Raw genomic sequence first — 25139 nt, forward strand, 5'->3', positions numbered from 1 at the left:
TGCGGTCCTGCCTGCCCGGAGTCCCTTCCTGCCCTCTCATTTCCAGGGGCTTCTAATTTCTTCCTCGGTTTCTCAGGCCTTCTGTGCACCAACAGCAACCGCTTCCTTCCCGGGTCCTTGAGGCCGCGGCCAGCCAGAGCCCAGGCTTGGCGCCTTTGGGGGAGCTGGAGGGTCTGCACAGCCCCGGGCCTGACACGAAGCCCGGGTCCTCTGGGGCTAAACGCGGGCGCCCGGCCCGGAGAGTGGCCTGCGACCCTGGAGTCAGGGATATGACACCAGAAGATAAAGATCACGGCGGAGTGTCGGCTCCCGCCACGGCCCCCGCCCGGCGGGAAGTTGGACGGAGGCAGCAGGGGCTCCCCACCCAGAAGGGGCGCCCAGAGAGTGGGGGCGAGAACCCCCGCGTCTTCTTCGGTCTTCGGCCCCCGTGCCCCTCACCTTTCCGCCCCTCCACACTCACACACACACACACACACACACACACACACACTTTTTCTGGTAAACGGAGCGTCCGAGGCCCCTTCGGCCAACACGGGCTCGGGCTCCAGACGCCCTGCCCTTGCGCGGCCGCGCGGTGCGGGCGGAGAGGCGGGGTGCGGGCGCGGCGCGGGGGGCGCGGCGCCTTTAAGGCCCGCGTCAGGCCGGCGAGCGCAGGGGCCGGGCGGCGGGCGGGGCCTCCGCGGGGCGACCGCGCGGCTTCACCTGCGGTTCGGAGCGCGCGGAACAGAGGCGCGCGCGGCTGGGAGGCCGGCGGACGCACCGGCCCGGAGGAGGGCGCCGCCGCGGGGCTGGAGGTGCGGGGCCCGCGGAGCGGCGCGATCGCGGCGGCGGCGAGGAGCGGGCTGCGGGCTCCGGGAGGGCGGGCGCCGGGGCGCGGCGCGGCGGGGAAGATGACCGCGGGCTCCGGCGTTCTCCTGATGCTGCTGCTGCTGTCGCTCGCCGGAGCGATTCGGGTAAGTTGCCGCTTCCCGCCCCGGCTGCTCCGAAGCCGGAGCAGCGCGGGGCCGTCCCCGGAGCCCGTGGGGCAGCACACGACCGGAGAAGCTCTCCCCGGCTTCCCCGGCCCTCGCCGCGCGCACCGCTGCATCCAGCCGGCTCCCGCGCCCCGCGAAGCCGCCTGCGGTTGGCAGGAACGGGGAGCCGCCGGAACAGCGCCGAGCGGCGGTGCTGAGCTGGGCGGGAGTGTGGGCGGCTGGCCCGGTGGGTGAGAGACCGAGGGAGCTCTGCCCGAAGAAGACCGTGGAGCATCCCTCGGCTGCTCGGGGTCCGCGGCCGCTGCCCGGAGCTCCGCTCGCCGGCTCGCGGACTCGGCGCGCCCTCCATCGCCCGGGAGCCGCGTGCCTCCGGAGTTGCTGGGCACAGCCGGAGCGGGGCTGCGGGCGCAGGGACCTGGCGACAGCGGGCAGGGGATCTGGCTGCTGGGGGCACCCGGTCTGGCCGCCCCTGCGGGGGTTGGGGGCTCGCGGTGCGACCCCGCCTAGGTTTTCTAGGTGCCCGCAAGGACCGTCGCTGGGGGTGGGCGGCGATGTGGACCGCGGGACACTCTCGCCGCCGAGTCCCCGCGGCGCGGGGTACCCTGGCGAGGCCCTCGCCGCTCGGAGCGGGGCCGGGGAGCCAGGCGCCAGGCGGCCGCAGAGCGAGGGTGTCCGCGGAGCGCGGTCCTGGTGCTCGCCCCCTTCCCTCGGAGCCCGCGCCCGGATCCCCAGTCCTGCTCTGCGCCTGCCGGGGACAGGGCCCAGGGGCGGCGTGCGGGCTGCGCCCAGGGCGCCCCTGTGGGAGGCGGAGGGGCCGAGGGAGTTGCAGGAACCCCCTCTCGTGGCCGTTCGGCCTCGCTGCTCCTCCTGGGCCGCGCAGTGTAACCTCGGAAATAAACCAGCGCAGGCGGGCAGGCCACTCCGAGGCTGCGGGCCGGGGTGCACTCGGCACTCGCCGGGGGCGACTCCAAACTTTCCTGGGCCAGTGCGCCTCCTCGGCTCCGTCTCCATGGAGCTTGGTGTCCCAGGACCCAGCCGCTGTGCCCAGCTTTTCCAAAGAGCAACCCGACCCTTCGCCCTCTCCCTCCTTGGTGCTTCTGAGTGAGGGGCGCCCGCGCCCACACCGGTGGTGGGTGCTGAGAGCTGGGGCCAGGGCAGCCTCGGGGGCTCGAGGCGGATCTCAGGGGGCCGGCGGAGGGGGCTGCGGCGCGGGAGGCGCGTCCTGCAGGGCGGCCGGGAACGCGCGGCGGTGGGGTGCAGGCTTCGTCCCTGCTCTGGCCAGGCCGGCTGTTCCTCTCCCCTTCCCCAGCCCGCGGTAGGCCCGTAACTCCCACACCCCCGCCTTGGAGGGGCCTTCCTGCCAGGGCTGTGTGCCTGCCTGCGCGGGAGTCCAGACCACCTCCCACTGGGCGGGAGAGCCAGGGCGCTGGGAAGAGGACAGGACACCCACCCTTTCCTGTCAGTTAGGGGAGCTCTCTCCCCTGGTAGAGAAGCGGTTCGGAAAGGTGGATCAGCAGCTGAGGAGGTAGGGGCAGGGCGGAGAGCGCTGAAGGGAGAGACCCGCGCACACACCTCCCGACCCCAGCCTCAGCCGAGCCCTAGAGAACCGCCCTCCTGTTCCCAGGCCACTCCCCTCCCCGGTGAGCTGCAGGGCGGGGACGAGCCTGCGGGCCCCCTTCACCCAAGTGAGGGGCGGGGATTACTGCGGGAGGGGTGAAGTGGCTGCACACGCGCTCCCCGGCCTGCCCTCCTCTCTGTTGGCTGACTCCTGGCTCCCCGGCCAGCCCGCCCGCCGCCTCCTGGGCAGCCTCACGCTTCCATCCCTCCCAGTGCCGGTTCTGCCCAGACAGGCGCTGGCCTCTCTCCAACCCCGCCCGTGCCCCGGCCCACTCGGCTCTAAGTCTGGTGGACTCTGGGGTGTGTCCGGGCCTGTCGTAGCTGAGACGTGTGCACAGCAGGCCCCTGGTGGCCCGTGGGATCAGATTCCGGTGAACTTGACATTTGTTCTAACCTCTCTCTTTCCCATCTCAGGCCCATGGTGGGGATCTTACGGCCAGAGAGACCTGCAAGACTGGATTCTCTGAAGAAGATTACACTGCACTAATCTCCCAGAATATTCTAGAAGGAGAGAAGCTGCTCAAAGGTAGGGTGGGCACCCACAGGGAGGAGTCCCTCGCCTTGCCCGGGATTGGGGAGCGTTTTGGGGGGGAAGGGCAAGGCGGGGGCCCACCGGAGCCCCGCTCTGTGCCCGAGGTCAGCGAGGTGCGGCCAGGCCGTGGTGTCACAGGCGAATGACAACGCGGCGTTGCCCTGCAGGAGGCAGACCGTTCTCTGGGCCACTCACTGGAGTCCAGTCGTCGCCAGAGCGATGCCCTGGGGGAGAGGCTCCAAATGAGTGTTTTTACGTATGAAATTCCGGGTTCTTAAATTACCCTCGCTCCGAAAGGCACGGTGAAGCAGACGATGTTGGGGAACTGGGGGAAACGAGCCCACGGACGTGCTGTTCGAGTGCATGGCACTGGTCTCCCCTACCGTCCCGCCGGCAACATGAAACCCCCGGGGAAGGAGGGAGCCGCCAGGGAGCAGCTCCGTCCACGCCGGGAGGGGGGCAGTCAGGCGACGCCGGGACTCCCACCGACGGTGGGTTACTGTGCAGACAGATCTATGTGCCTTGCAGGACAAACGGATTAAACTCCATGTTTGCAGGAGAGGGGAGGTGACTGGGCTCTTCCTCCCCTGGGCTGCGCATGTTCCTCCCTGCATCGACTTCCCAGAAAGGGAAATTAGCTGATTTCAAAAGGATGGAGGGAGCAAACTGGAGACAAAGTGTCACCAGTCACTGCTCAGGACTAACTGTTTCTCAGGCCGCTGCTGGTCTCCCAGGTCTGTGCTGCAGGGGGCGCAGGGTTTCCACACACACACACACACACACACACACACACCCACCGGCACTGACAGGTGACTGGTCTACCTGCCTAAGCAGGTGAGTCTTCAGATTCCCCCCCCCCCCGACTCCCTGGTTCCTATTCCCTGGACCAGGATTTTTATTTTGTACTGAATCCAACTCGTATTTCTTGTCATCTGAGTCGACTGCTGAAGCCAGGGGGCGGTGCTGTGGACTCCTGCACTGATGACCAGATGGACAGACAGACAGACAACACACACCAGGAAGGGCACGTCTCTGGCCTGGAGGGGGTGGGCGTGTGGTCGGAGTGTGATCGGAGTGTGATCGCCCCAATGCCGCGTGGCTTTATCATTCGCGAGGCAAGCATCCGGCAGGACCGGGTTCCGGCTCCTTCCCTGGGCGCCTGCGGGGAAGGCCTGGACGCCCCTCCATGCTCGGCGTGTTAGAACCGGAAACGTGTGGAGGTGCCGCCGTAAACAGGAAAAGATGGTAGAGCGTCTGTGTGACCACGGAATTCCAGAAAGACCGCCCCTCTTTCAGTGACGGCAGGTGCCGCCCGCTGCAGGAGCGGGCGGCAGAGTCTTGCCCTTTTTGCAATAAAAAGAGAGATTGCCAGGGTCTCCTCAAACTCTAAACCAGCAGGGTGCGGAAGCTTTGATCGCTGGCTGCCTGTCGGCCTGTCCCGTGTCCCGATGGCTGTCACCCAATGGGTGTCGAAGAGCCTGTCGTTATAGGTGGACTTGGACCGGCTTCTGGGATTTGTGGACGTAAGACTCATTTTCTAAGCACCTGCTTATACCTGAGATGAGGCCCAGCCCAGCCCTGGTTGAGAAGAGAATTGCAGAGTGGGGCCCGGGCATCGGGAACCTGCAGCTCCTCCCCGGGGGGCTGGAGTCCCGCTGCTTCCCCAGCACATCATGGGACAGCCCCTCCCTGTTCTCTTCCTGTGGCTCTTACGGTGAAGAGCCCCCCAGTGACTCCCCCAGGGACAAAGAGGCGTTGCCATCTCAGAAGTCATGTCTCAGGGACGGAGCTGAAAGCTGACCTGCACTCTGACCAGGGCAGATAAAAATTTCTCTATTTATGTAGAAAACTTTGCAAACTACCAGATCTCAGTAGAGATGTGTGTGTGGCCAGAAATGATTACGAGGCAGGATAATTTTGGAACCGCGGCAGGAACCGATCGGAGGGGCGGTGACTACTTATACCTGCGTTTCTCCAGTGGGGAGGGCCGGGCCTTCGACAGCAAGCGGAGCGTCTCCGAGCCACGTTTGAGGATTGGTCCCCCCCACCCGCGGAACGGCCGCTCCGTGGGCCCCCCTTGGCCTGGTCAGCCTCCCGGCAGCCCCAGAGACGCCCACATTCCAGAGGGCGGCTCGTTGCTCCGTAATTAACGTGTTTATGATGAATGGAGGGGAGAAATGTCGTGGCATTTTGTTTTATGTCTTAATGAAAAGCATTTGCATTCTCCAAATTTCATGCAAATCGGGCTTACAATAGTTTTCCCCATAGGGCGGCAAATCCTATGGTATCTATCGTGAACCTTTCAAACAGCGGTTCCACCCCCGTATGGCAACGCAGGGCGTCGGTGTCACTGGTTCTCAGCGTCCCCACAGCCCCTCCGAGTCTCTGCTTTTCCTGATGCACCTTTGAACATAGTCACCTGTACGCTTATGGGCTGGCTTCGTTTGCGTGGTGACCCACTGATGGCCGCCGTCACTGGGGCACGGCAGTGTCTGAAACAGGGTGGCTAAGCCGTTTTCCCGAGGCCAAAACAGCAGGCTCTCTAGGCTGCATGGTGGGGCTGCAGTGGGCCGGTGTCCGGTTCCCCGCCCTGTTAATAATTAACCGTCAGCGCAGCAGAGGCTGCAGCTGAGCTGGCGGCCGGAGTCGCACTCTCTCCAGAGGGCAGAGTTCTGGGAAAACCCAGACCAGCTTCACGGCCACACCGTGAAGGGATGGGGCGTGCCAGGGGGCGTCCTGGGAACGCAGGCGGCGTGTGTCCTACCTCCCCAGGCTCCTGCGGAAAAGGGTGACAGGTGAGCAGAAATCTTCCCCGCTGGTCACCGGAGAGGGTGGGGCCTGGGCTTTGCTGGAGGAGAGCGGGCTCGGCGAGTCCTCACACTGCGGGGAGGCGGGGTCTGTCTCCGACGACTCCAGGTCGTGAGACTTCCCCCGAGAAGCCTTCCCTGTCCCACCCCCCAGCCAGGGCGGGACCCTCTCATGACCGTCACACCACACTCTGCCTCCTGATCGGGTGACTTACGTTATCTGGTTCAGCATCCGTCTTACATAAGCCCCAAGGTTCATGCGGGCAGCAGCCTGTCTTTCTGGTTTACTATTTAGATCATTCCGGAAGGTTCCCAGGCACCGGCGCCCTCGGGTATTGGGATTCCAAAACCCACAGAGCCACCAGGTCAGCCGCTGACACCCTGCATGAGGCCCAGCAGAGAGGTCGGGGACCGAGTAAAGGCTTCCAGGCCCCCACAGTTCTGGGAGACTGGCAAGCTGACCAGCGGCAGGTGGCGCGATCTCACCGATGGGGAAAAACAAGAACATCTAAAGGACTACGAAGCAGAAAAGGCAGAGTGGGCAGAGTCTCCGAAGGCCTGCCGAGCCCCGCCCCCCGCGCCTCGCCTACCCCGAGCAAAAGGGTCGTGCAGACGCTGCTGCGGAGGAAGAAAGTCCACGGAGACCGTCTCTCGGGGAGAAAGGCGAGCCTCCGGAAGCAGTCAGCCCGCCCGAGGTGCAGCCGATTACGGGGGTGGCTTTGCAGGAAACAGACCGCCGCCCGGCTGCGGAGGAGCCTCGTCGGTGAACTCCTTGGTGAGAGCGCGCGGCCTGGCATTCGGTCTGCGGTCACCACAGCTGGAAGGCGGGTCCTCAGACGACAGGTCCAGCCCCTCGTGGGTCACCAGCGAAAACTAGACGCCAAACGTCTTCGGACAGGGAAGCGACACCCAGAAAAGAGGACGTTCCTGGACAGCGCAGGTTCCTTTGGCAGTGAACCTGAAAGGCTGGGGGGCTGGAGACAGAAGCAGGTGCAGGAATAATCACCGCGGGGATCACACAGGAGGAAAGAGCGGAGGGGGGGCAGGGCAAGCTGGGCACAGCCAGAGCCGGTGGCTCCTGAGGAAGGACAAGCCCCCAGTGAGACCCAAGGAGAGAAAGGAGGGACAGCACGCCCTCGGAGACGGGGGCGGCACACCTTGCGGGAGCCGCAGAAAGTCAGCGGAATGGTGAAGGGGGCGTGTCCACACCTGAGGACAAAGGACGTGGACAGGAGGGGTGGACAGCGGGGCAGAGGAGTGGGCAGGGACAGTCACGCGGCCTGGAGAGTGACCACCGGCCGTGGAGGAGCCCCCAACAGGTCCCACACAGGAAGACGAGAAAAAAGAACCTGTGTTGCCTTGTTTTACGTGTTCTCAGTACTTTCTTAAATACAGAAATGCTTTCTGAGTTTTAATGGTGTTAGGGGGTTTGCGTGCTAATATTCTGCTCACCCACAACGCCTCTGAAGGCGTTGGGACCCCACAGCGTCCTGAGCAGAAAGGGGGCATCACCTTTCGTAAGTGGGCGTGGGGATAGTTCTCGACCTCGGACCGTGCATCCAGCCCTCGGCTGCTGAAAGCGCGGAATTCAAGTTAATTAGGAGAATGCCCACTTCTTCTTGAGAACTGTCCTTTGCTGCTGCAGAACCTACTCTGAAATGCCCTCCTGTGGCCCGGGGGGCGCTTACCCAACGCGGCTCTAAACCTTCTCAGCGCCCGCCATCAGCTTCCTGAAGCCCCTCCCTCTTCGCTTCCACAGAGAGCAGCTTCCCGGGAACGCGACCCTCATGCAGGAGTGTGTGTTTGTCCACTCACCTTTCGTATCTGTGATCCAGGTCACATAACTGAGTTAGGGCATGGTGTGGCTCAGACCCACAGTGACAGCTGGGTCGCGTCACTGGAGAAGCGGTGTCAACAGAGTGGTTACCCGCTTCCAAACCGGTCACTGGAGTGAAAACATACACTGTCCTGCTTTCTGTTATATACCGGGTGTGTTCTGGTAAATTCATCCTGGTGGCGCAGGGGGGAGAATTTACCTTTTTATCAAGTTTTCAGAAGACGGTGTAGATGGCTAAGCTTAAGGAACTGAACATCCTGGCGAGGGTGTGTGTAACTTCAGAACGATCGTCCCGTTCTACAAGAACAACAGTCTGGAAGGAAGTTCCTCCACTTGGAACTGTTTTACTATCATCAAAACTTTCAAAACCTCAAGGCTCGGGATCCTCCAGACCCGAGCCTACCCTTCTGACAAACTTAGTGAAGTCTTAGAGATGAAGCAACGTGGTTTGTGAAATGTTTGCTTCCCCAAAAACTAGACTAGATTTTTACCAAACACCCCACGGCATACATTTCTTAAAGGTCCAAGTGTAATAAATAAGTTTTTAAAAAGAAAAAGGAAGACTTGTGCATTGCAGGACTAGGCGTCGTCCGGTGAGGGGGTGTGACCCTGTGAGTGATTATAACGCAGTAACACTGAGTCGCGGCCAGACTGCGCGCCGGCCCACGCATCTCCCGTCACCCCCACGGAAACCTTCCCAGGGAGGCAGCATTGCTCCCATTGGCGGGGTTGGAAGCTGACGATCACGGGGCTCCCGTCCTCTGTTTCTGCCTTTGTGGGACCTCAGGCTCCCCGATCACCTGCCTCCCACACAGTGAGGGTGAGGACAGTTAGAGAGCAATGAACTCGCTCACAGACAGGCCCCCTCCCATGTGCAGAGGGCCCCACCCCCCCACCATTGTGAATTCAGCAGCGATCAGCCTTCAGACACACTGGCTGGCGGTTTCTGAGCCTGGACATGAGCCACAGAGAGGGACCCGGGGGATCGTCGGGAGGGACCGCACGGCCGTCACCGCCACGCTTGGGCCGGTCTGAAGCGGCTCCAGACTCAGGGGCCACCTTGTGTTTGCAGCACCGCCCTGGGGTTAGAAGAGCCAGACTCCTCGGTGCAGATGGCAGTTCTCAGTTCCATGGGTGTGACAGACAGACAGTCCCGGAGCAGCCTTGTCAGACTCTGCCTGCGCCCGGCAAACTACAGGGAGAGGTCCTACCAAGCAGCCCAGGTGGTTCTGGAAGCCGGGAGCACATGGGAGCTGTGCCGGGTACAGGCCCAGGACCGTCGTCATAAATTTCTCACACTGTGTCTTCAAGTGCTGGGGACGTGAGCAAGACCCCTGGTTGGGGATCGTGAGACAGGCTGAGGGCTCTGCTGTGAAGGAGGCCACCACGGGCCAGGGCCCCGTGCGTTTCGGGGGGCAGAGGGGGATGGGCATGAGATCGCCCTCTGTGCAGGTGGTCCTCGCCGCCTGGTTTGGGGTCTGTGGTGTTTGCGTCCAGGGACCTCTGATCTGTGTTTCTAGGTCTCTCTCTCTCTCTCTCTCTCTCTCTCTCTCTCTCTCTTTCTTTTTTTAAAATACATACTGGAACCAGTCACAACCTGAGAGTGAGTGAGCATTTGTCTTTTCAAAGAATGAGCCTCTTCTGGCTTTTCAAAGGGGGGATTTTGACTTCCGGTGGATTCCACTCTAGAAAATGCCACAAGCTGAGTGGCTTTCTTTGTCAAGGGTGAGAAACTTCTCCTGTGTGTGTTCTTGTAAAACCTCGTGGCACTTGCTTGTGCTTGTAATCCTCCAAGGGGTGGGGTGGGGGGACCCTGGTGTGTTGGAAGCTGGGCTGTAAAATCCTTTGCTTTTGTCAAAAGGCTCAGAATTTTGGTGACTTTTGGCCTGGGCTCTAGGCTGCCCTCTTCTGATGGCCTGCGGTACTGTCTCAGGCTGGCTCCCTCCCCCACCTGCCTTTAAACAAAAAAAAGAACAAACCTAAGTTACTCATCTCGGACCAGCATGTGGCACCAAAGATTGTTTCCCTTCATCCTCCATCAGGGTCAAGCTGGCGTTTTTGAGGACTTCCCCCATGCTACTGTGCTCCTTCGCTGAATGCTGAAGCGCATTCCAAGTCGGGGGGGGGGCGCGCGGGGCAAGGCACCCACCAGGCCCCCTGTGAGGTCCCTGTGAATGAATATCCACGCCCCCTTCCCCAGGGAGGAAGTCGCCCGACTATGGCTCATGATTGCTCCTGAGTCAGTGCAAATGACCACAGACGTAGTGTAGTGGCTTCATTGACACCAAGTATGTCCTTGCTGCTGTGGACGTGTTACGTGGGACAGGGTCCCCTTGGGCGAAAATCAAGGCATCATCAGGGCCATGCCTCCCGGCGGCTCCGGGAGAAGCCGTTTCCTTCCGGTGCCTGCTTCCAGAGACACCTGTGTTCCTTGGCTGGCGGCCCCTCCCTCCATCCGCAGACCCGGCCCCCTGCCTCTGTCCCAGGCTCTCTCGTCTCCTTCCCTGACTCTCCCTTCTGCTCACGTGTAAGGGCCCCATGGTGACGCCGGCCCACCGGACAGCCCAGGATCCATGGTCTCCCACCTTAGTGTGATCCCGCCTGCAGAGGTTTGGGGACCCAGGCGGTGGGGCTCCTCGGGCCTCTGCTCGCCTGTGTGATGCGGGTCCCGCCCGACTCCAGGAACCGGGGACGTGCTCTGTGGGGGCCCAGTGGTGCTGCGTTCTCTGCTCAATCCCCAAGGCCCCTCGGCGGCCATGCTGGCACCTGGCTTCCCCGTGGGGGAAACTGAGGCCCCAGGGTGACTGAGGGACCCAGGTCCTTCAGCCCTCGGCCCCGCCCCGCCCTCCTGTGTTCTGTCTTCCCGCCTCCTTCCTGGAGCTCTGCCTGCTGGGCCCAGCCCCGGATCCACTCCAGCTGCCGTGTCTCTGTGGGTCCTGAGACCGAAGGGTGAGCTGCCCTGGGCTCTGTGGAGGCAGCAGCTGTGATCTGGCTGCTTTTCGCTTTGCCTCTGCCTGGCTTTGCCGTTTTCCTGCCACAGTGCGTGGGGATTTGGCAGGGATTAAGGTAAGCCTTCAGGGACAGGTAAATATCCAGGAGGAGGAACAGCGTCCACCCGCAGGAGCAGGGGCCTGTGGAGGAAGGCATCGCCCAGCCAGACCGGGTGCACCCAGGGTCCACCAGGAATGCAGCTGAGCACCGTGGCAGCCGTGGGTGGGCCTGCAGACCCCGAGTCACCGGTGGACCTTGCTGTGCATCTCTGAGCGAGACAGAGGACACCAGTTTTCCCACAGTCGCGCCTCTCACTTGGAGACATGTTAGATGTGGGTGTGCACTGGTGTTTGCTGCCCAAGCAGAAGTTTGAACACCGCGGAGGTGGATCGGCCTGGAGAGCTGGGCGGGGCCTGGTGCCCAGTTTTGCTGAGCACAGCACAGGCGTCTGCTGCACAGGGCCCCAGGGGAGTGCAGGCTGGCACCGCAGAGGTCGTGGGGGCGGGGCAGAGAAAGGGGGGGTCCTCCCTCCTCTGGGCCTCAGTTTCCCTATCTGCAAAGCAGTGGGGCAGGATGACCATGGTGGTCCAGGAACTGGGGGACCCTTGCTGAGCCCAGCAGTCCCCTGGGTCCCCTCCCAGACCTAGTACAGTGGGTTGGATGGTAGCCCCTAAAGACACAACCACCCAGCACTGTGACCGTGACCTTGTTCAGAGAAAGGGCCTTTGCAGGTATAACTGAGGGTCTCAAGATGATGTCATCTTGGATTATCCGGGCGGACCCCCCCATCCAGTGACAAGTGAGAGAGGGAAGAGAATTCACAGATACAGAGGAGAGGCCACGTGAAGACAGAGGCAGAAATTGGGGCAATGCAGCCACACGCTGAGGACTCCCGGACCCCCCAGGAGCTGGGAGAAGCAGGAAGGAGCCCCCTGGAGCCTGGGGTGCCGGGGGAACCCTGATATTCAGACTCTGGCCTCCAGGCCTTCAGGAGAGCTTGTTACAACAGCTGCAGGCCTCTCGTCCGCCCGAGTCAGAAATCCTGGGGCCGTGGTCTGGAGCCTGCGGGTTTACCCCGTCTCCCGGGGCGGCCGGGACTCACAGGGGCCCCCGGGTATCAGGCTGCAGGAGTTCCAGCCTCAGCCTTCAGAAGAGGGCCATCTCGCCTCGTGGAGGAGACGGGGGCATCCACGGGGGTGTCTGCCGGGGGAACAGGGGCTTCCAGTGCCGCTCGGGTGGGTGGCCGGAACGCTGCTGTGCTGGGCGGTGGCCGCCTGGCAGGTGAGGCCCCTCAGGGCAGCACCTCCTCTCACAGAGGTGACACAGACCGGTGTCGTCAGGCCGGTGTGTGGGGGACACTCCTTCCCCTCTCGTGCGTTACCTTCCCGGTCAGTGTGGTCTTAACGAGGATTATATTCCAACGGTGCCATGTAGATACACTGCAACTATTTCGTTAATCTGAACGTCTGCCTGGGAACGGCCTGCCAGGCAGCGGGCCCCTCCCAGTGGCGGCTGGCAGCGAGGCCTTCGCGGACGAACACGCCTGCCCTCTCCCCGGCGCTGCTTGACGGTGCAGATGCAAAAAGGCATCTTTCTGGCTCCGGCGCCTCGTTTCTCATTTTCCAGCAGCCGTGTTTTCACTGCCCGGCTGCTGAGCTCCCCGGCAGGCCCGGGTTTGCTCGCTCAGGGAAGCAGCTGCGGAGCTCGGCTGCCAAGGGCGCATCGCCGTGTTTAGGTGGCCTGACACATACCTGGGGACAGCCACAAGCTTCTCTGCCCGCTGGGTGCACAGCAGATGGGAGCCCCGGGCACCTGGGGGGACGAGCTGTGTGAGGTCGCGGCCGTCCTGTCTCCTTCCGGGTGGGGCTGGGCAGTGTCCTTGGAACCTGCCAGGTACCCTGTGTCGTGCTTGTCCCAATGTCCAGGCTGGTTTGCACAGTGAGGGCTCAAAGGGACACCCTTTTCCGTTTGTTTTGTCCTTCAGCAAGATGTTTCCAGAGGGCCTGGGCTCACGCGATGGAGGGCCTTCGCCAAGTGAACTCCGTCGACAGGGGAAGCTGCTCCTCGCAGCCACTTTGGGGAGCACGAGGCCTCACACAGGAAGCCCCTCCCGACCCCAGCACCCATCATGCCCCTCCGTACCGCCCGCTGTGGGGGGCTCCGCACCAGGCGCCTCCCAGGCCAGCAGGCCCCAGCCGCACAGCCACCCGGACAATCAGCACATTCTCGGCCTCCTCTCACCAAGCACGAAGCGCTGAGGCGCAGAGTCAGGGCCCGCAGCCTGTCCTGGAGGGGCCCTGGGGTGAGGGCAACCTGCCCGCTGAGGCCAGCCCCCCGCCCTCCCTGCCTGTGCCCCAAGCCCCGATTCCCTCACAGAGACCTGGCACCTCCCACATCCAGGGTCTGATCGGCTTCTGCGGCACTGAGCTCATGTCCTTACCTTCAGGATCTTCTGTGGCACCTTCGCTGGCGGGGACGACACAGGGCGGGGGTGGGGCGAGGCAGGCCTGTGTGCTGTGCGGGAGGTGTGCCTGGCACACGGCATGCCCGGCGCTGGGTCTGGCCTCTGGCCACTGTCACTGGTTTTTGCAGGCCCGACTCAGCCAGGCAGTGCCAGCTCGCTGGGGAATCTGCCCTTCCTGTCCTTTTACCTGACACTTTTTGAGCCAGGCCCCAGCAGGAAGCCGACCTTCAGAGAAAACGCCGTGTTCCTGATGTGTGACAGGGTGACCGGGATGTCCAGGACCCGGGGCTCTTTCCCTGTCCACCCAGCCCCAGCTCACATGCACGACCCCAGACTCCCCCGTCCCAGAGCCCAGCCCCCCAGATGTGGTGAGCTGGCCTTCAAAACAGTCATTTTCCAGTAGACGGCAGCTCAGTCCGATGGGTTTTTATGATTTTGTTTGGGGACTTGATTATCTTCTTGGCCTTTACATTCTTATGTGTGGCCAGAGACCTTTTGGCAAAAGGTGTGTTTTAAAATTGGAGGAATAAATTACGGAGCCACTTATTTAAAGCCCTGCAGGCTCCTGGGGGAGCGGCGGCTGGGGGGCTTGAGTCCTCGGCATCATTATTTATTAACAGGCAGTGGCGTGATTGGGCTCCGTCCTATCCCGCTGAAGGCTGGAGCCGCCACATTCTGATGGAGGAGGAAGGAAGTTGCCCAGAGGTAGCCACCCGGCAGCCTGCTCCCTGTCGGAGGCAGACGCTGCTTTAAGAGATCTTTTTCTCTCCTGCCTTCCCTCAGAGACAAAGAAGGGATTATACAACTCGTCTGGCGTAGTTCTCATATTTTAAGATAAAAACAGAATAGCGGCAAAGGGCTGAAGGCTATAAAATTGTGATCAAAAGTCCGTAAAATTATAGAACTTGTGTTTTCCAGGGAACAGAGCATCTTCGCGATGATGTTTTTTTCTTAAAGGAGCGAGGCAGCGTAGGGACTGATCCGCAGAGAAACCTCTAAAGGTGCGCTTCCAGATGGGAAAAAAAATAGTTACACGCTTGAAAGGTTAATGGTTGGTAAACGTCAATTTTCTACAATCCTGGCTAATAAAAATAGCATATAAGACATAAAATGTCACACTGCCAAAAATGCAGGGGCTTTGAAATCCGCTTTGAAGTCTGGGACCCTTTGAAGGTGGTGGGGGAGGGGCGGAGCGAGAGCCAGGGGCTGTTCCCCCCTGGTTGACTGACGGCTCCTTCCAGGGAGGTGGAAGCGTTTCCAAGGTGGCTGCAGTGTTTCTCGGGAATCTTTTCCGTTTAAACGTGTCACAAGTAGCCTGGCTTCCTGGTCCTGGAGGTGGCAGGTGCACACTTATTACAGGAGACGTGTCCACCTTGATACACCTGGACTGCACCTGGGCGTCTCGCGTGCCCTCCGCAGGGGAGGGGGAGCGGCTGCCCTTGAAACTCTAGGAGCCGAGTGTTCTCCAAAAAGCTCTGATTCTGAAATACAATGACGGTGCCAGGCCCCGCGGCTCAGTTGGTCAGAGCATCACCCCGTGCACCAAAATGTCACAGGTTTGATGCCCAGTCAGGGCACCTACCTAGGCTGGTCCCCCACCTTCCTCTCTCTGAAATCAATCAACATATCCTGGGGGGGGGCTAAATAAATAAATACGGTGACAATGACAGACTTCCATTGCAGCCGCTGAAACTGGGACAGGGTTGTCACCACTGCTTAGATCAGAACTCCAGCGCTCAGGGACCCCTGGGACAGGCCAGGGGTCGGGAATGCAAGGCCTCCTCCCTTCTGCTTCTGCCCCGCACCCCCTGTTTTTGTTGCCTTTACTTGGGGCGCACGTTCAAGGGTCAGAGCTGTGCCCGTGCAGTTAGAGAAAGCCCACAGCGCCTGGCTGGGAAAGTGATTGCACGCACTGGGTCAGCTCCCCTTGGGCCCGGCATCTTCCGCTGCACGACACCGAGCCCTTTCCCACAGCGCCCGTCACATCCAGCTGGGCAGAGTCAGCGCCATGGAAGAACCGGTGGCCTGGCGGTGCGGTCGCTCTGTGAGCAGGATGCAGTCCACTCTGGGGCTGGCACGGGGTCCCTGGCCTGGGCTCCAGCATCTGCCAGTGCACGGGCCCCAGCCTGGAGGGTCAGGGTTCTGATTTACACCCTGAAAATCTCCTGTGCTCCTGATTCTCAGCCTGGAGGCCGAGCCTGCCCTCTGCACTGTGAGCAAAGGTGCCAGCAGCGAGCTGGCTCGGTCAAAGCGTTGAGGGGTCTCGGCTTCGTCTTTCCCCACCTGGAAAGCAAAGCCCGAGGGTCCCCAAGGTCCCTCTGCTCCTTGCCAAGGTTTGGTGTAGGGAGGCAGCGGGGCCCCTGAGGCTGACCCAGCTGCATTTGCAGGGGGCTGCAGGGGAGTGCAGGGGGGCAGGGCTGAGACAAGTGCAGAGCAGGTGAGAGTAGCCACAAAGAGCGGAGGACTTGGGAGCAGGCCACGCTTGTACTCGGTTGCTTTCCTCCTTTCACTTAAAATCATGTCATTAATGGCTTTTCCTCCCTCCACAAAAGGGGTGCCAAGAAGAGAGCCCTTTCCTGCCTGGCCTGGGTCCTGCTGGCCACCCCGGTGCCGGCGGCCCGGGTTGTGGGTTCTAGCTACAAGGCGGGTGCCACAAGGGCATCAGTCCGTGGAGAAGTCCCCGGGGGCTCTCGGAGGCCGCAGCTTCACGGAGGCACTAATTCATCACTTCCTGCAGCCCCGGGGAGGGAGGAGGGGCCGCTCCCCAGAGAAGGGCTGTGGCCGCCCTCAGTGGAAGGGCTCCTCCTCTCCCAGGCAGAAAACCGCGTGGCCTGCTGCCTCGGGTCGGTGGCCGTTGCTTCAGGAAGGCGCCCTCCATGCTGTTATCAGGGACTTGTCTTATTGAATTTCTCCCTTATCGAGTTTCAAGTAATATTATTTCCTTCTTGCTTAAATGTCACTCAGGTTAAAACTTGTGTTGTTGGGAAATGGCATCTTTGATGAGAGCATCGGGCGTTGGGGATGTTCCTGGCCACTCTCCGGGGCGGGGGAAGCTGGCGGCCAGGCCTCGTGGGACGAGGACCCCTGGTCGGCGTCTGTGTGAAGGAGCCGCACGGCGGACACTTATCTGCTTATTTCTGAACACAGCGCGTCTTCATCTCTGTCGCGTCTCCCGGTGCGTGTCTCCTCCTGAGGCGGCCTCTCTCCAGGAGGCGACTTGATGTTTGATGTGAGGGCCGGGCGTGTAGTGTGGGGCAGGGTGGCGTGTCCCACCCGCACCGCTGACAGTGGCTGCCTCTTGGCAACGCGCTGCTGAGGGGTGTGCAGAGGTGGTTGCGGTTCTGCTCTTCGGAAAACAAGGCAAGCGAACTCGGAAGCTGGGACACGGGACCGGAGGGCAGGTCTGCGGTCTTGGACCGAACGCGTCTGCAGTCTGTGCCTGGGGCGTGGCTTTCAAACGGCTCGCGTGTCGAGATCCCCGGTCTGAGGTTTCTGTGGATGTTCCTGACCAAGGTGTGACCCTGGGGGTGGGGGAGGGAGGACTAGAGGCCACACTTAGCAGTGGATCCGTGGGACCCCATATTCCTGCCATCGCCTTGTCCTCCCAGGAAGATGACAGCCCTGTGGAGCTGGCGTTCAGACCCACACGCCCAAATTGCCATGTCCTGTGGGGCCAAGGCCGGTGTCTCAACGGGCTGGACATCTGAGAAGGCCCCGTTAGCTGCCCTGCGTGGTACAGGCCGGGCCTGTTACGACTTCACGGGGGCCCTGCGGAGGCCACGGGGCCAGGAGCCGTCGGCAGAGGTGGGCGGGGGCCACGCTTTTCTGCGATCATCCCGTGGCTGGTTCGGTGGCGTTTCGCTTCCTAACCACGGCGGACACGGAGGAGCTGTGCCCATCGTTGGCCCGTGAACCCCGATCCCAGAGACCCCATGCTGCGTTCCCCACCCACCGGCCCCTGCCACGCTCCCCCCAGGCACCAGCGCCGGGTCACCTGCCCGGGCAGCTAGTCCTGCCGAGCCTGCTCGGTGCCCCCAGGTTGGCTGCCCATTCCCAACCCCCCACCGCTGGCCCTTACACTTGGGGGGTCTTCAGGACCTCCCAACAAAGATGCCCTTTCCCCACGGAGCCGTCTTCTGCTGTCCCGTCCCGTCCCTTCCACCTGAGCTGAGTCAAAGTGACGACTCTCACCTCCGCACGTCGGACGCAGCTTTATTAAAACGTGTGGTGACCTGACATTTATTGTGCTCTGCTGCCCATCCGCCAAAAAGGAGTTCTGGCTGGGGGTGAGCATGTGTGTGTTACATGGGAGTGTGTGTGCATGTGCGAGTGAGTGTGTGAGCACATGCATGTGTGTGCACCCATGTGAGTGTGTGTGCGAGCAACTATGTGCATATTTATGTGTGAGAATACATGCATGTACATACATGTGTGTGAGTGTGCCGGAGACAGCTGGAGAAGTGCGGTGGGCGTGTGGAGCGTCCGACCCAGGCCCTGCCTCGCGCCCTGACCGCCTCCCCGGGGGCATCTCTGGAGGAGGAGGAGGTGAACTCTCCCCTCCCGCCTTCCGGGCCGGGGCCGGAGCTGACCAGCAAGGACGTGCGAACCCCAGCAGTCAGACACCTGGAGCAGGGTGGGCAGACAGTGGACACGCTGAGTGCTTTTCGCCGTGTATCTCCGCACGGGGGCTTCCTCCATTTATTTTGTAAGCCGTTACTAACACAGAGAGAGACCAGTGGGGCTTCGGCTGGTGCCACTGCCCCTCCGTGGGCCGGGCTGGGTTCAGGTGCCCCGAGTGTGATCCAGTGACAGTGAGAATCACAGCGTTGGGTGGTTTGCGCCGACAGCCTCCCCTGGGTGCACTGCCCACCTGCTCCGGAGCCTCTGAGGCAGCAGAGGTGGGGGGGGTACCACACAGAGCCGCAGGGCGGGTGCAAGTCAGGCCCCCACCTGTCAGCCCCCGGCGCTGTCCTCTGGGTCAGGTCTATGCTCTAACCCCAGTCAACACGCATTTGCTGCCCTTTGGTAAATGTTCACCCCATAGGCTCTTCCGTGGGACCCCACCTGCAGGCCTGGCAATCCCCTCCTGGGGCCCAGGAGCCCGGGGGGCCCAGGGAGTGCCCTCTGTTGTTTTGCCCATTGTTTGCCTCACACCCCCCCCCCCCAGCTGAGAGCTCAGTCTGCCTGCTTCACCTCAGTGCCGACCTGTCAGGTCACACCGACCTGTGCAGACCCGAGTCTGGAAGCGCCCATGTGCCTAACTGCAAGGAGCTGCACTGCCCGGCCGAGACCTCACCGATCCGCCTCGGTCCGCGCTCTGCCGTGCCAGAGGCCCGCTCCCCCGAGGAGGCAGCCGTGGCTGATCTTTGATGCCGCAGCTGGGCGCCAAAGGGCTCGTCCTGGCTGTTGCAAGGGTGTGTCCGTGGGCCGAGGACACGTTGTTATTGTGCTCAGGTGACTTTGGGCAGCAGACTGCCTGGCTGGGGACCGGGGACTCGTTTTGCTGCCGAGAGGCCCCACCCTGGGGCTCAGCCCCTCAGGAAGAGCTGAGGGGTCAGAGTAAATGTTGGGAAAGTGGGAGAGATCCCAGAAGCTTGGAAGGGGTTGGAGGCGGGGGGGGGGGGGCTGGTCTGCAAAGCGTGTTCTCTGTCCTCTAGAGCTGAGACCTCACTGGGTCCCCCTCACTGTCCCCAGGGGCCCTAAGGAAGAAGGTGCCCTCATGGTCCCAGACTGTGTTGGCCAATTCCATGATGAAGTTCACCTCGGAAGTGGGGCTGGCTTTAGATTCCAGTGGCAAGGACCCTGCTTTGGGGAGGTTCTGGGTGAACCTGCGGAGTCCTCCTCCTGAGCAGCTGAAGGCGGTGGGGACGGGATGGGCCTGGGGGGCTGTGACCACGGTGTGGCTCAGCTCGGTGGCCCTGCCTCTCCTTCTCTGAGGGACGCCCTATAGCAGCCACATGGCCGTGACTGCCATTCCTAGGGCTGTCCCTCTGTCCCACCGCAGCCTTCTATGAAATGCACATAAGAAGGAACATTGTCCTCCGTGGAAGGAACCGGGCACAGGGAGGTGGCTTGTCGTCCCCGCCCAGCCGACGGCTCAGTCCTCACACTGGCCTGCTGCCCCTCAGCTCCACCCTCACGCCCACCCTTTGCCAAAATACCAGGAGTTTTGGAAACCAAACTCCAGGGGTCCCAGCATCCTGGGGCCACCACGAGGTGGGGCTCAGAGTGACACTCAGTCGGGGCTGATCGATGAGCAGGTGACCGACCATGTGCTTCTCCACTCCAGTTGTCCCACAGTTACTGGGGTCTCCAAGGGGCCAGGCGGTGGAGGGGAGGCTGTAGAATTGGGGAGACTGGGAATCGGGGCCGCCTCCCCCACTGGAGGGGGTGCCCTTGCTTAGGCCCCTGGAAATGCCGGTTTGGCCGCCGACACTTCTGGTTTCCGTGGAACATGGGCAGTGTGGGGCCTCGATGTAAAAAGTCCCAATGTGGCATTTTGTGAGCCAAGCACAGCGGGTCCCCGGGGCCCCGGTGGACTGCAGGCCCCCAGTCCACGAGCGTGACTCCATTTTCAGGCAGGAGGCGCCTGCTCAGGCCCCAGCTCTGACGGGAGGCTCGGGCTTGCTCCCCGGAGAGGAGAGGACAGCTCAAGGGGGGGCAACGGCCGTGAGGACGAGAACCTCCTCAAGGAGGTGAGGACCGGGCCAGGTGTGGCCGGGGCCCTGGGGCGACCTCCACGAGTTCTCACCCAGAGTCTGTGGCAGGCGGGGGTCTCTCCCACCGTCGGTCCAGGCAGTGACACATGGCTGAGCAGAGAAGCCAGGCACGCCCCTTACGTGACTGTAACCCCCTCCAGGACAGTGCCATAAATCACCATGTCAGAGGACAGACCCCAGAACCGGGCCTTCGCCCAGGGGGCCCAGTCCTGTCTCAGCCAGCCAGCCCCGCTGCTGCCCTCAGACACGGCACAAAGTGTGCTGGGCACCCCCGCTCGCCAGGTTGGGTCTTCACTCGGGGTCTGCTCGAGTGCTTCCCTGGAAATCCCGGCTGCTCTGCAGAGAGACACCGGCGGAGAAGGACGACGGGTGGAGCAGAGGCCAGTCAGCAGCACGATTAGTGAGGGGACCAGCAGGCATCACCCTTCGGGAGCACACTTCAGATGCTCCCTTTAGGTAACAGGTCTCTTTAAAAAGAGAAAGTCTACTTTGTATCTAGTCCTCTCACTGTAACTGGACAGTTTGTATTTTTAAAACGCCAAAAAGTGTTTTGAAAACCAGAAAAGTGCATGCCACCCACATCATTCTAGCGTCACCTTCCTCCCCTGAACAAACTTAGTCATCTGGCGTGCTGTGCGTGCCCGGGTGTGCACAGGTGTGTCATGTGGGCACACAGGCTGTGTGCGTGTGTGCAGCTGCATGTGACTGGTGCGTGCATGTGTGGTGTGTGTGCTGATATGCATGTGGGTGTGGTGTGATGAGCACGCACTCCGAGCTGTATTCATGTTTGCTTGGGGGGGTGCAAATGTGGCACACATATGTGATAATATTAGTGTACCGTGTGCACGTGTACAAGGATGTTGGTGTGGTGTGTGCTGTGCATGCCCATGTGCTGACATGTATGCCCATGTGGTATGTGCACGTGTGGTATGTGCACATGTGGCACATGCCCACCTGTGTGGGCATGTGTGTGGATGTGTAGTGTGCGCGCACATGCATGTGCAGGTGGCACACATGGGGACAGAAGGGTGTTCCCCCTTCTCTGCTACCAGAAATGACGCCGTGATGCAGACCCGTGTGAACACCGCCCAGGCGTGTCTCTCGTCTCCGTGACTCACTGGAAGCAGAACTCAAACTCTCTCATTCAGAGCCTCTGAATCCGGTCCAGGAGCCACGCGCCATGAGGGTGTTTTGCAGAGGCAGCGCCAGCTTCCGTTTCTGGCAGGACTTCGGGTGCTCCTGTACCCACACCTCCCCAACTGGGGCCTCTCGGGTGGCCAACCTTTCGAAGATGTCTTCCGGGGGCAGGTGCAAGATGACATTATTTAATACATTTATTTAGTTAATCAGGAGGTTAAGCATTTAAAAAAAAAACTGTTTTGCCCTCCCCTCTTTCATGTGCAGGTTTTAGGTTCATGTTTGTCAGTGTCTCTATCAGGGGGTCATTGGAATGGCCCCGTCTGAATGTGGAGATTCATTTGGAGGAAATCCAACATCCGTCTTCACTCTGTGAACACAGCTTGAGTTTCTCAGCTCAGTCACCGCTGAAACGCCTCAGGGGGGTTTTGTAGGTGGGTTTCCAGCAGTTTGGGCGCATTCTTACAGTTTCTCCCTAAGTGCTTAATAGGTGCTAGTGGGTGTTTACTGTGCGTCCAACACAGAGGTGCGCCCAGGACGGAGGTGTTGGCCGATGGCTCTGTGGTCACCAGTGAGTGTGTGTTTACATTACCGCATTTTGCCATGTGTAATGCGCAATTTTTTGAACAAATTTTTGAGGCAAAAACAAGAATGCGCACTATACGTTGGTAGCACTAATTCCGTATCTATGTGAATGTTTTTAATTTTTATTTATGCTTATGTGTTAAAGATGTAACTCTACAAAGCGATATCTGTATGCAAAATAATTCTCTGAAATACAACAACCAGTTTTGTCTCTAAATATAAATAAAAGTTGAATTAAAAAATTACAAGAGATCTTTTTTCTGAAAGTTTGGGCCAAAAACATGGTGTGCATTATGAAATGGCAAAACAGGATAGTAAGTAAGTGAATCCCATCCAAACTGGTGGAAGCCCCCAAACACAGATCCTTTGCAAGGCAGTGGAGCTTCCTAAGGTTAAAGTACCTTCCAGGACAAGGGCACCCACCTGAGATCAGTGTCACCTAGCCTGTCCTCTAAAGGGCTGGTCAGTGGCTGATTTAGACTTCGGGACTCTTCCAAGTCCGCCACTGTAGCTCAAAAGCAGCCCCAGACAATTCGTAATAAATTCATGTAGCTGCACCAATAAAACTGCCCTGACAGCACCCAGCCAGGTGGACTTGACCTGACACAGCCCCTCCTTTCTGCTCCTATGTCAGATTCCCCATTGTCCCTGTCCTATTGGTCTGTGCATGTGGAGGAAAATGGCACCTGGTGGGTCCCAGCGTTCTACATACCCGATCTAACAGTGTAACGAAGTTTGTTGTCATCAGCCCCATTTTACAGGTGAGGAAACTGAGACCCGCAGCTCAGAGGACATCATCCAGGTCAAAGACCTATAAAGGCGCAGACCAGGGCCTTATACCCATGAGTGCTAGCCAAGCACTGTGGCCATATTAGTGCAGGATCAGGCATAACGATCAGTGGCCAGGGGCAAGCAGAAGGCGAGTGTCCTTCAGCCTGAGCAGCCTCAAAGAGGAGGCCAGGGAACACAGGCCCCGTGGCGCTGCCGCGGAGAGTCTTCTGCTGGGGGGATGATAATGACGCTGTGACGCTGGCCATAATAAGGGAAGATAAAGGCAACGAAACTCGATTAAGCCTTGATGGATAGTGTCTTCAGTTCTCAATTTAATGATCCGCAACCGCAAATCTGGAGTCACGCGCAAACCGACTCCTGCCTTTTTGCTCTGTTCACCCATGATAAGGAAATGAAAGGATTGCCGCGCAGACGTGAAACCCAAATGCCATTGTTCTGCCTCATTAGACAAGATGGCGCGGCTCCCGGAGAACCTGCGCCCTTGTGCTGCTACTGCCGCCCTGCCGCCGCCACCGTGCGGCACCCGCGCGGCCTGGAGACACTTGACCAGTGGCTTACGCGGGCGGGGACCGTATTCTGGGCACAGGGACACGCACTTCCAGCTTCTGGGGAGTTCGCTTCCGGGTCAGTGGTCCTGTGGAGCCGGAAACTGTCACGAAGCGCCAAGTCGGTCATAGTGGTAGACGGCGGACCGCGCGGTCGTGGGGGGGGGGGGCGGGACGCGGAAGCCATTGGACACTCGGCAGCCACACTGCCTCAGGCCGTGGGTGCACTCGTACTGGGCAGAGCCCGGCGGATGGGGACAGAGGGGGAGACCCTGGGGGCACCCGCACTCGTGGGAGCAGTCGGGGCCCTCTCTGACGGCAAGTCGCGAGGAAGCCAGTTTTCTCAGCCATCTTATCACATGACTGCTTGGAACCTTACAGACCCAGTGCTCAGAGCTGCTGCTGTGCCCTAGGCTGCTGTGTCCTTGTCCCAGGACTTGGGGCTCTGGCCACAGTCCCCAGATTTTCCCAGAGCAGCGATGCTCTGAGCGGGCACTTCCGGCGGCAGCTTCGCGAAAGGCGACGTGCGTGTGCGTCTGTTTCACACACACCGGAACCGGAAGGAAGGCGTGAGGGCGCCGCCGGGGCCCAAGGTTCACCGCTGCTGGTTTCACGGCCGATTTTGGGGTCGCCTGTGCCCCTTCCTCGGGGACATGTGGGCGCCCCCCCCCCCAGGCTGGCTTGTGTGGAATGCTGCGTAGGGAAGCGTGTCAACAGTGGAGGCCCCAGTCGACCCGTTGGGAGGGCGGGAAAGTTACGGCCATCAAAGCCGGGGGGAGGGGGAGGAATCGCAGTAAATACGTGGGACTCCAAGAGGCCCCTCCCCTGGGAAGCCTGGGGCATAGGGTGAAAGGGTCAGCGGGGCAGGACGGGACCCTGACGCCGATGCCCTCCTGAGCCTCGGTCTGCTCACCTGCACCGTGAGGGACACGGTCACAGCCGCCTCGGATCTGAAAATGAAGGGGCAGAACGCGTGTCAATGACCCAGTGGGCGCCAGGCAGGAGGTCGCTCACCCCTCAGCCCTCGGTAGTTTTTCTTGAACGAAGGTCAAGGGCACCTAGGGCGGTGCTCCGAGCCTTTGGTTCCTGCTTGCTTTCCACAGCGGCGTGGCGTCCCCAGGGGATGCCCAGCACCCCCCACCCTGTCACTGTGGGGCAGGGGTGTCAGCTTGACGTAGGGGGACCGTCACAGGCCTGATGACAGGGCAGCAGGAGAACCCGCCTGCCCAGCCTCCCTGTGCTCACCACAGCACGGCACTCCGGACCCGGGCTCTGGGGACCTGGGCGTGACCCCAGCCATGTGTCATGTCCTTGCACCCAGTGGGCCCCTGTCGGCGAGGCTGGGTAATAATCTACACGCACAGGGTCACCCATGGGAAGCATGACCAGGACCTGGCTCCTGGTTTCTGGGCTGCTGTGGAGGCTGGGGAAGCCAAGTCACACTGAGACCGGGAGGCCCCGGTGCAGAGGCGGGTGGTGTGGCTCCGGGTTACCTGCACCTTCTGTAAGTGAGTGTCTCCCGGACCCCTGGCCAAGGGCAAAAGTTCGCTCGTTTGGGGCCAAGTGGTTTCCACGCAGCTGAGTTCCTTGGAACCCAGGAACGCTGCAGCCAATACATTTGAGCAGACAGTGATCAGACTTGAAAGTAATTCATTTATCCCGATCCACCCCGTGAAAGAAGCCGCTGGTCTAGTTTATTTCCGTCATTTTGTTTTTCCCGAGCAGAATACATTTCTCCGAAGAGTTCTTAGGTCCCAGGGTCCCAGAAAAGTTCCCTTGCGTGGAATGGCCACACTTCCAGCAGATCCATAACAATGGGATTTTCTTGTGTTTAGTTCAGGCCCTGAACGTTGATCCGTGTAAACCACTTCAGCTGAAAAATCACGTTTGTCACTCTTCACTGACAGCCTGACTTTGTGCCCTTTGCTGTGTGCGGTTGCGGCCGTGATTGGGGGCGGCCAGGCGGCCCACGGGCACTCAGGCCAGTCTGTGGGACTGGGGCGGTGGGCGGGCTGGCGTCCTGCTGATGGCGTCACGTCCTCGAGCTGCCCAGAGCCCCTGAAAGGAGTAGATAGGGAGCGGCTCCTTGTTAGCGAGCCTGGTTGTCCAACAGGCCCTGCCGCCCACAGCTGCAGCTCG

The 25139-nt window shown here is 60.8% G+C and overlaps 2 protein-coding genes across 4 annotated transcripts in view; both read left to right on the forward strand.

Annotated features, from left to right (window-relative positions):
* Positions 1 to 890: 890 nt before the first annotated feature.
* The window catches only part of CDH4 (cadherin 4), a 186012-nt gene continuing 161763 nt past the window's right edge, over positions 891 to 25139 (forward strand). For all 3 annotated transcript variants that reach the window (XM_053671152.1, XM_037153583.2, XM_053671153.1), the window contains exons 1-2: positions 891 to 953; positions 3006 to 3117. In XM_053671152.1, coding sequence (XP_053527127.1) covers positions 891 to 953; positions 3006 to 3117 — 175 coding nt within the window. The remainder of the gene's footprint in view (positions 954 to 3005; positions 3118 to 25139) is intronic.
* LOC128628294 (SWI/SNF-related matrix-associated actin-dependent regulator of chromatin subfamily E member 1-like) lies at positions 3522 to 6932 on the forward strand. The gene is given in 5 exon segments (XM_053671157.1): positions 3522 to 3614; positions 6226 to 6489; positions 6491 to 6599; positions 6602 to 6652; positions 6655 to 6932. Coding segments are annotated over 5 exon segments (795 nt in total).

The sequence above is a fragment of the Artibeus jamaicensis genome, unplaced genomic scaffold (assembly GCF_021234435.1).
Source record: "Artibeus jamaicensis isolate MK-2021 breed Jamaican fruit bat unplaced genomic scaffold, CSHL_Jam_final contig_685, whole genome shotgun sequence".
Taxonomy (NCBI): Eukaryota; Metazoa; Chordata; class Mammalia; order Chiroptera; family Phyllostomidae; genus Artibeus; species Artibeus jamaicensis.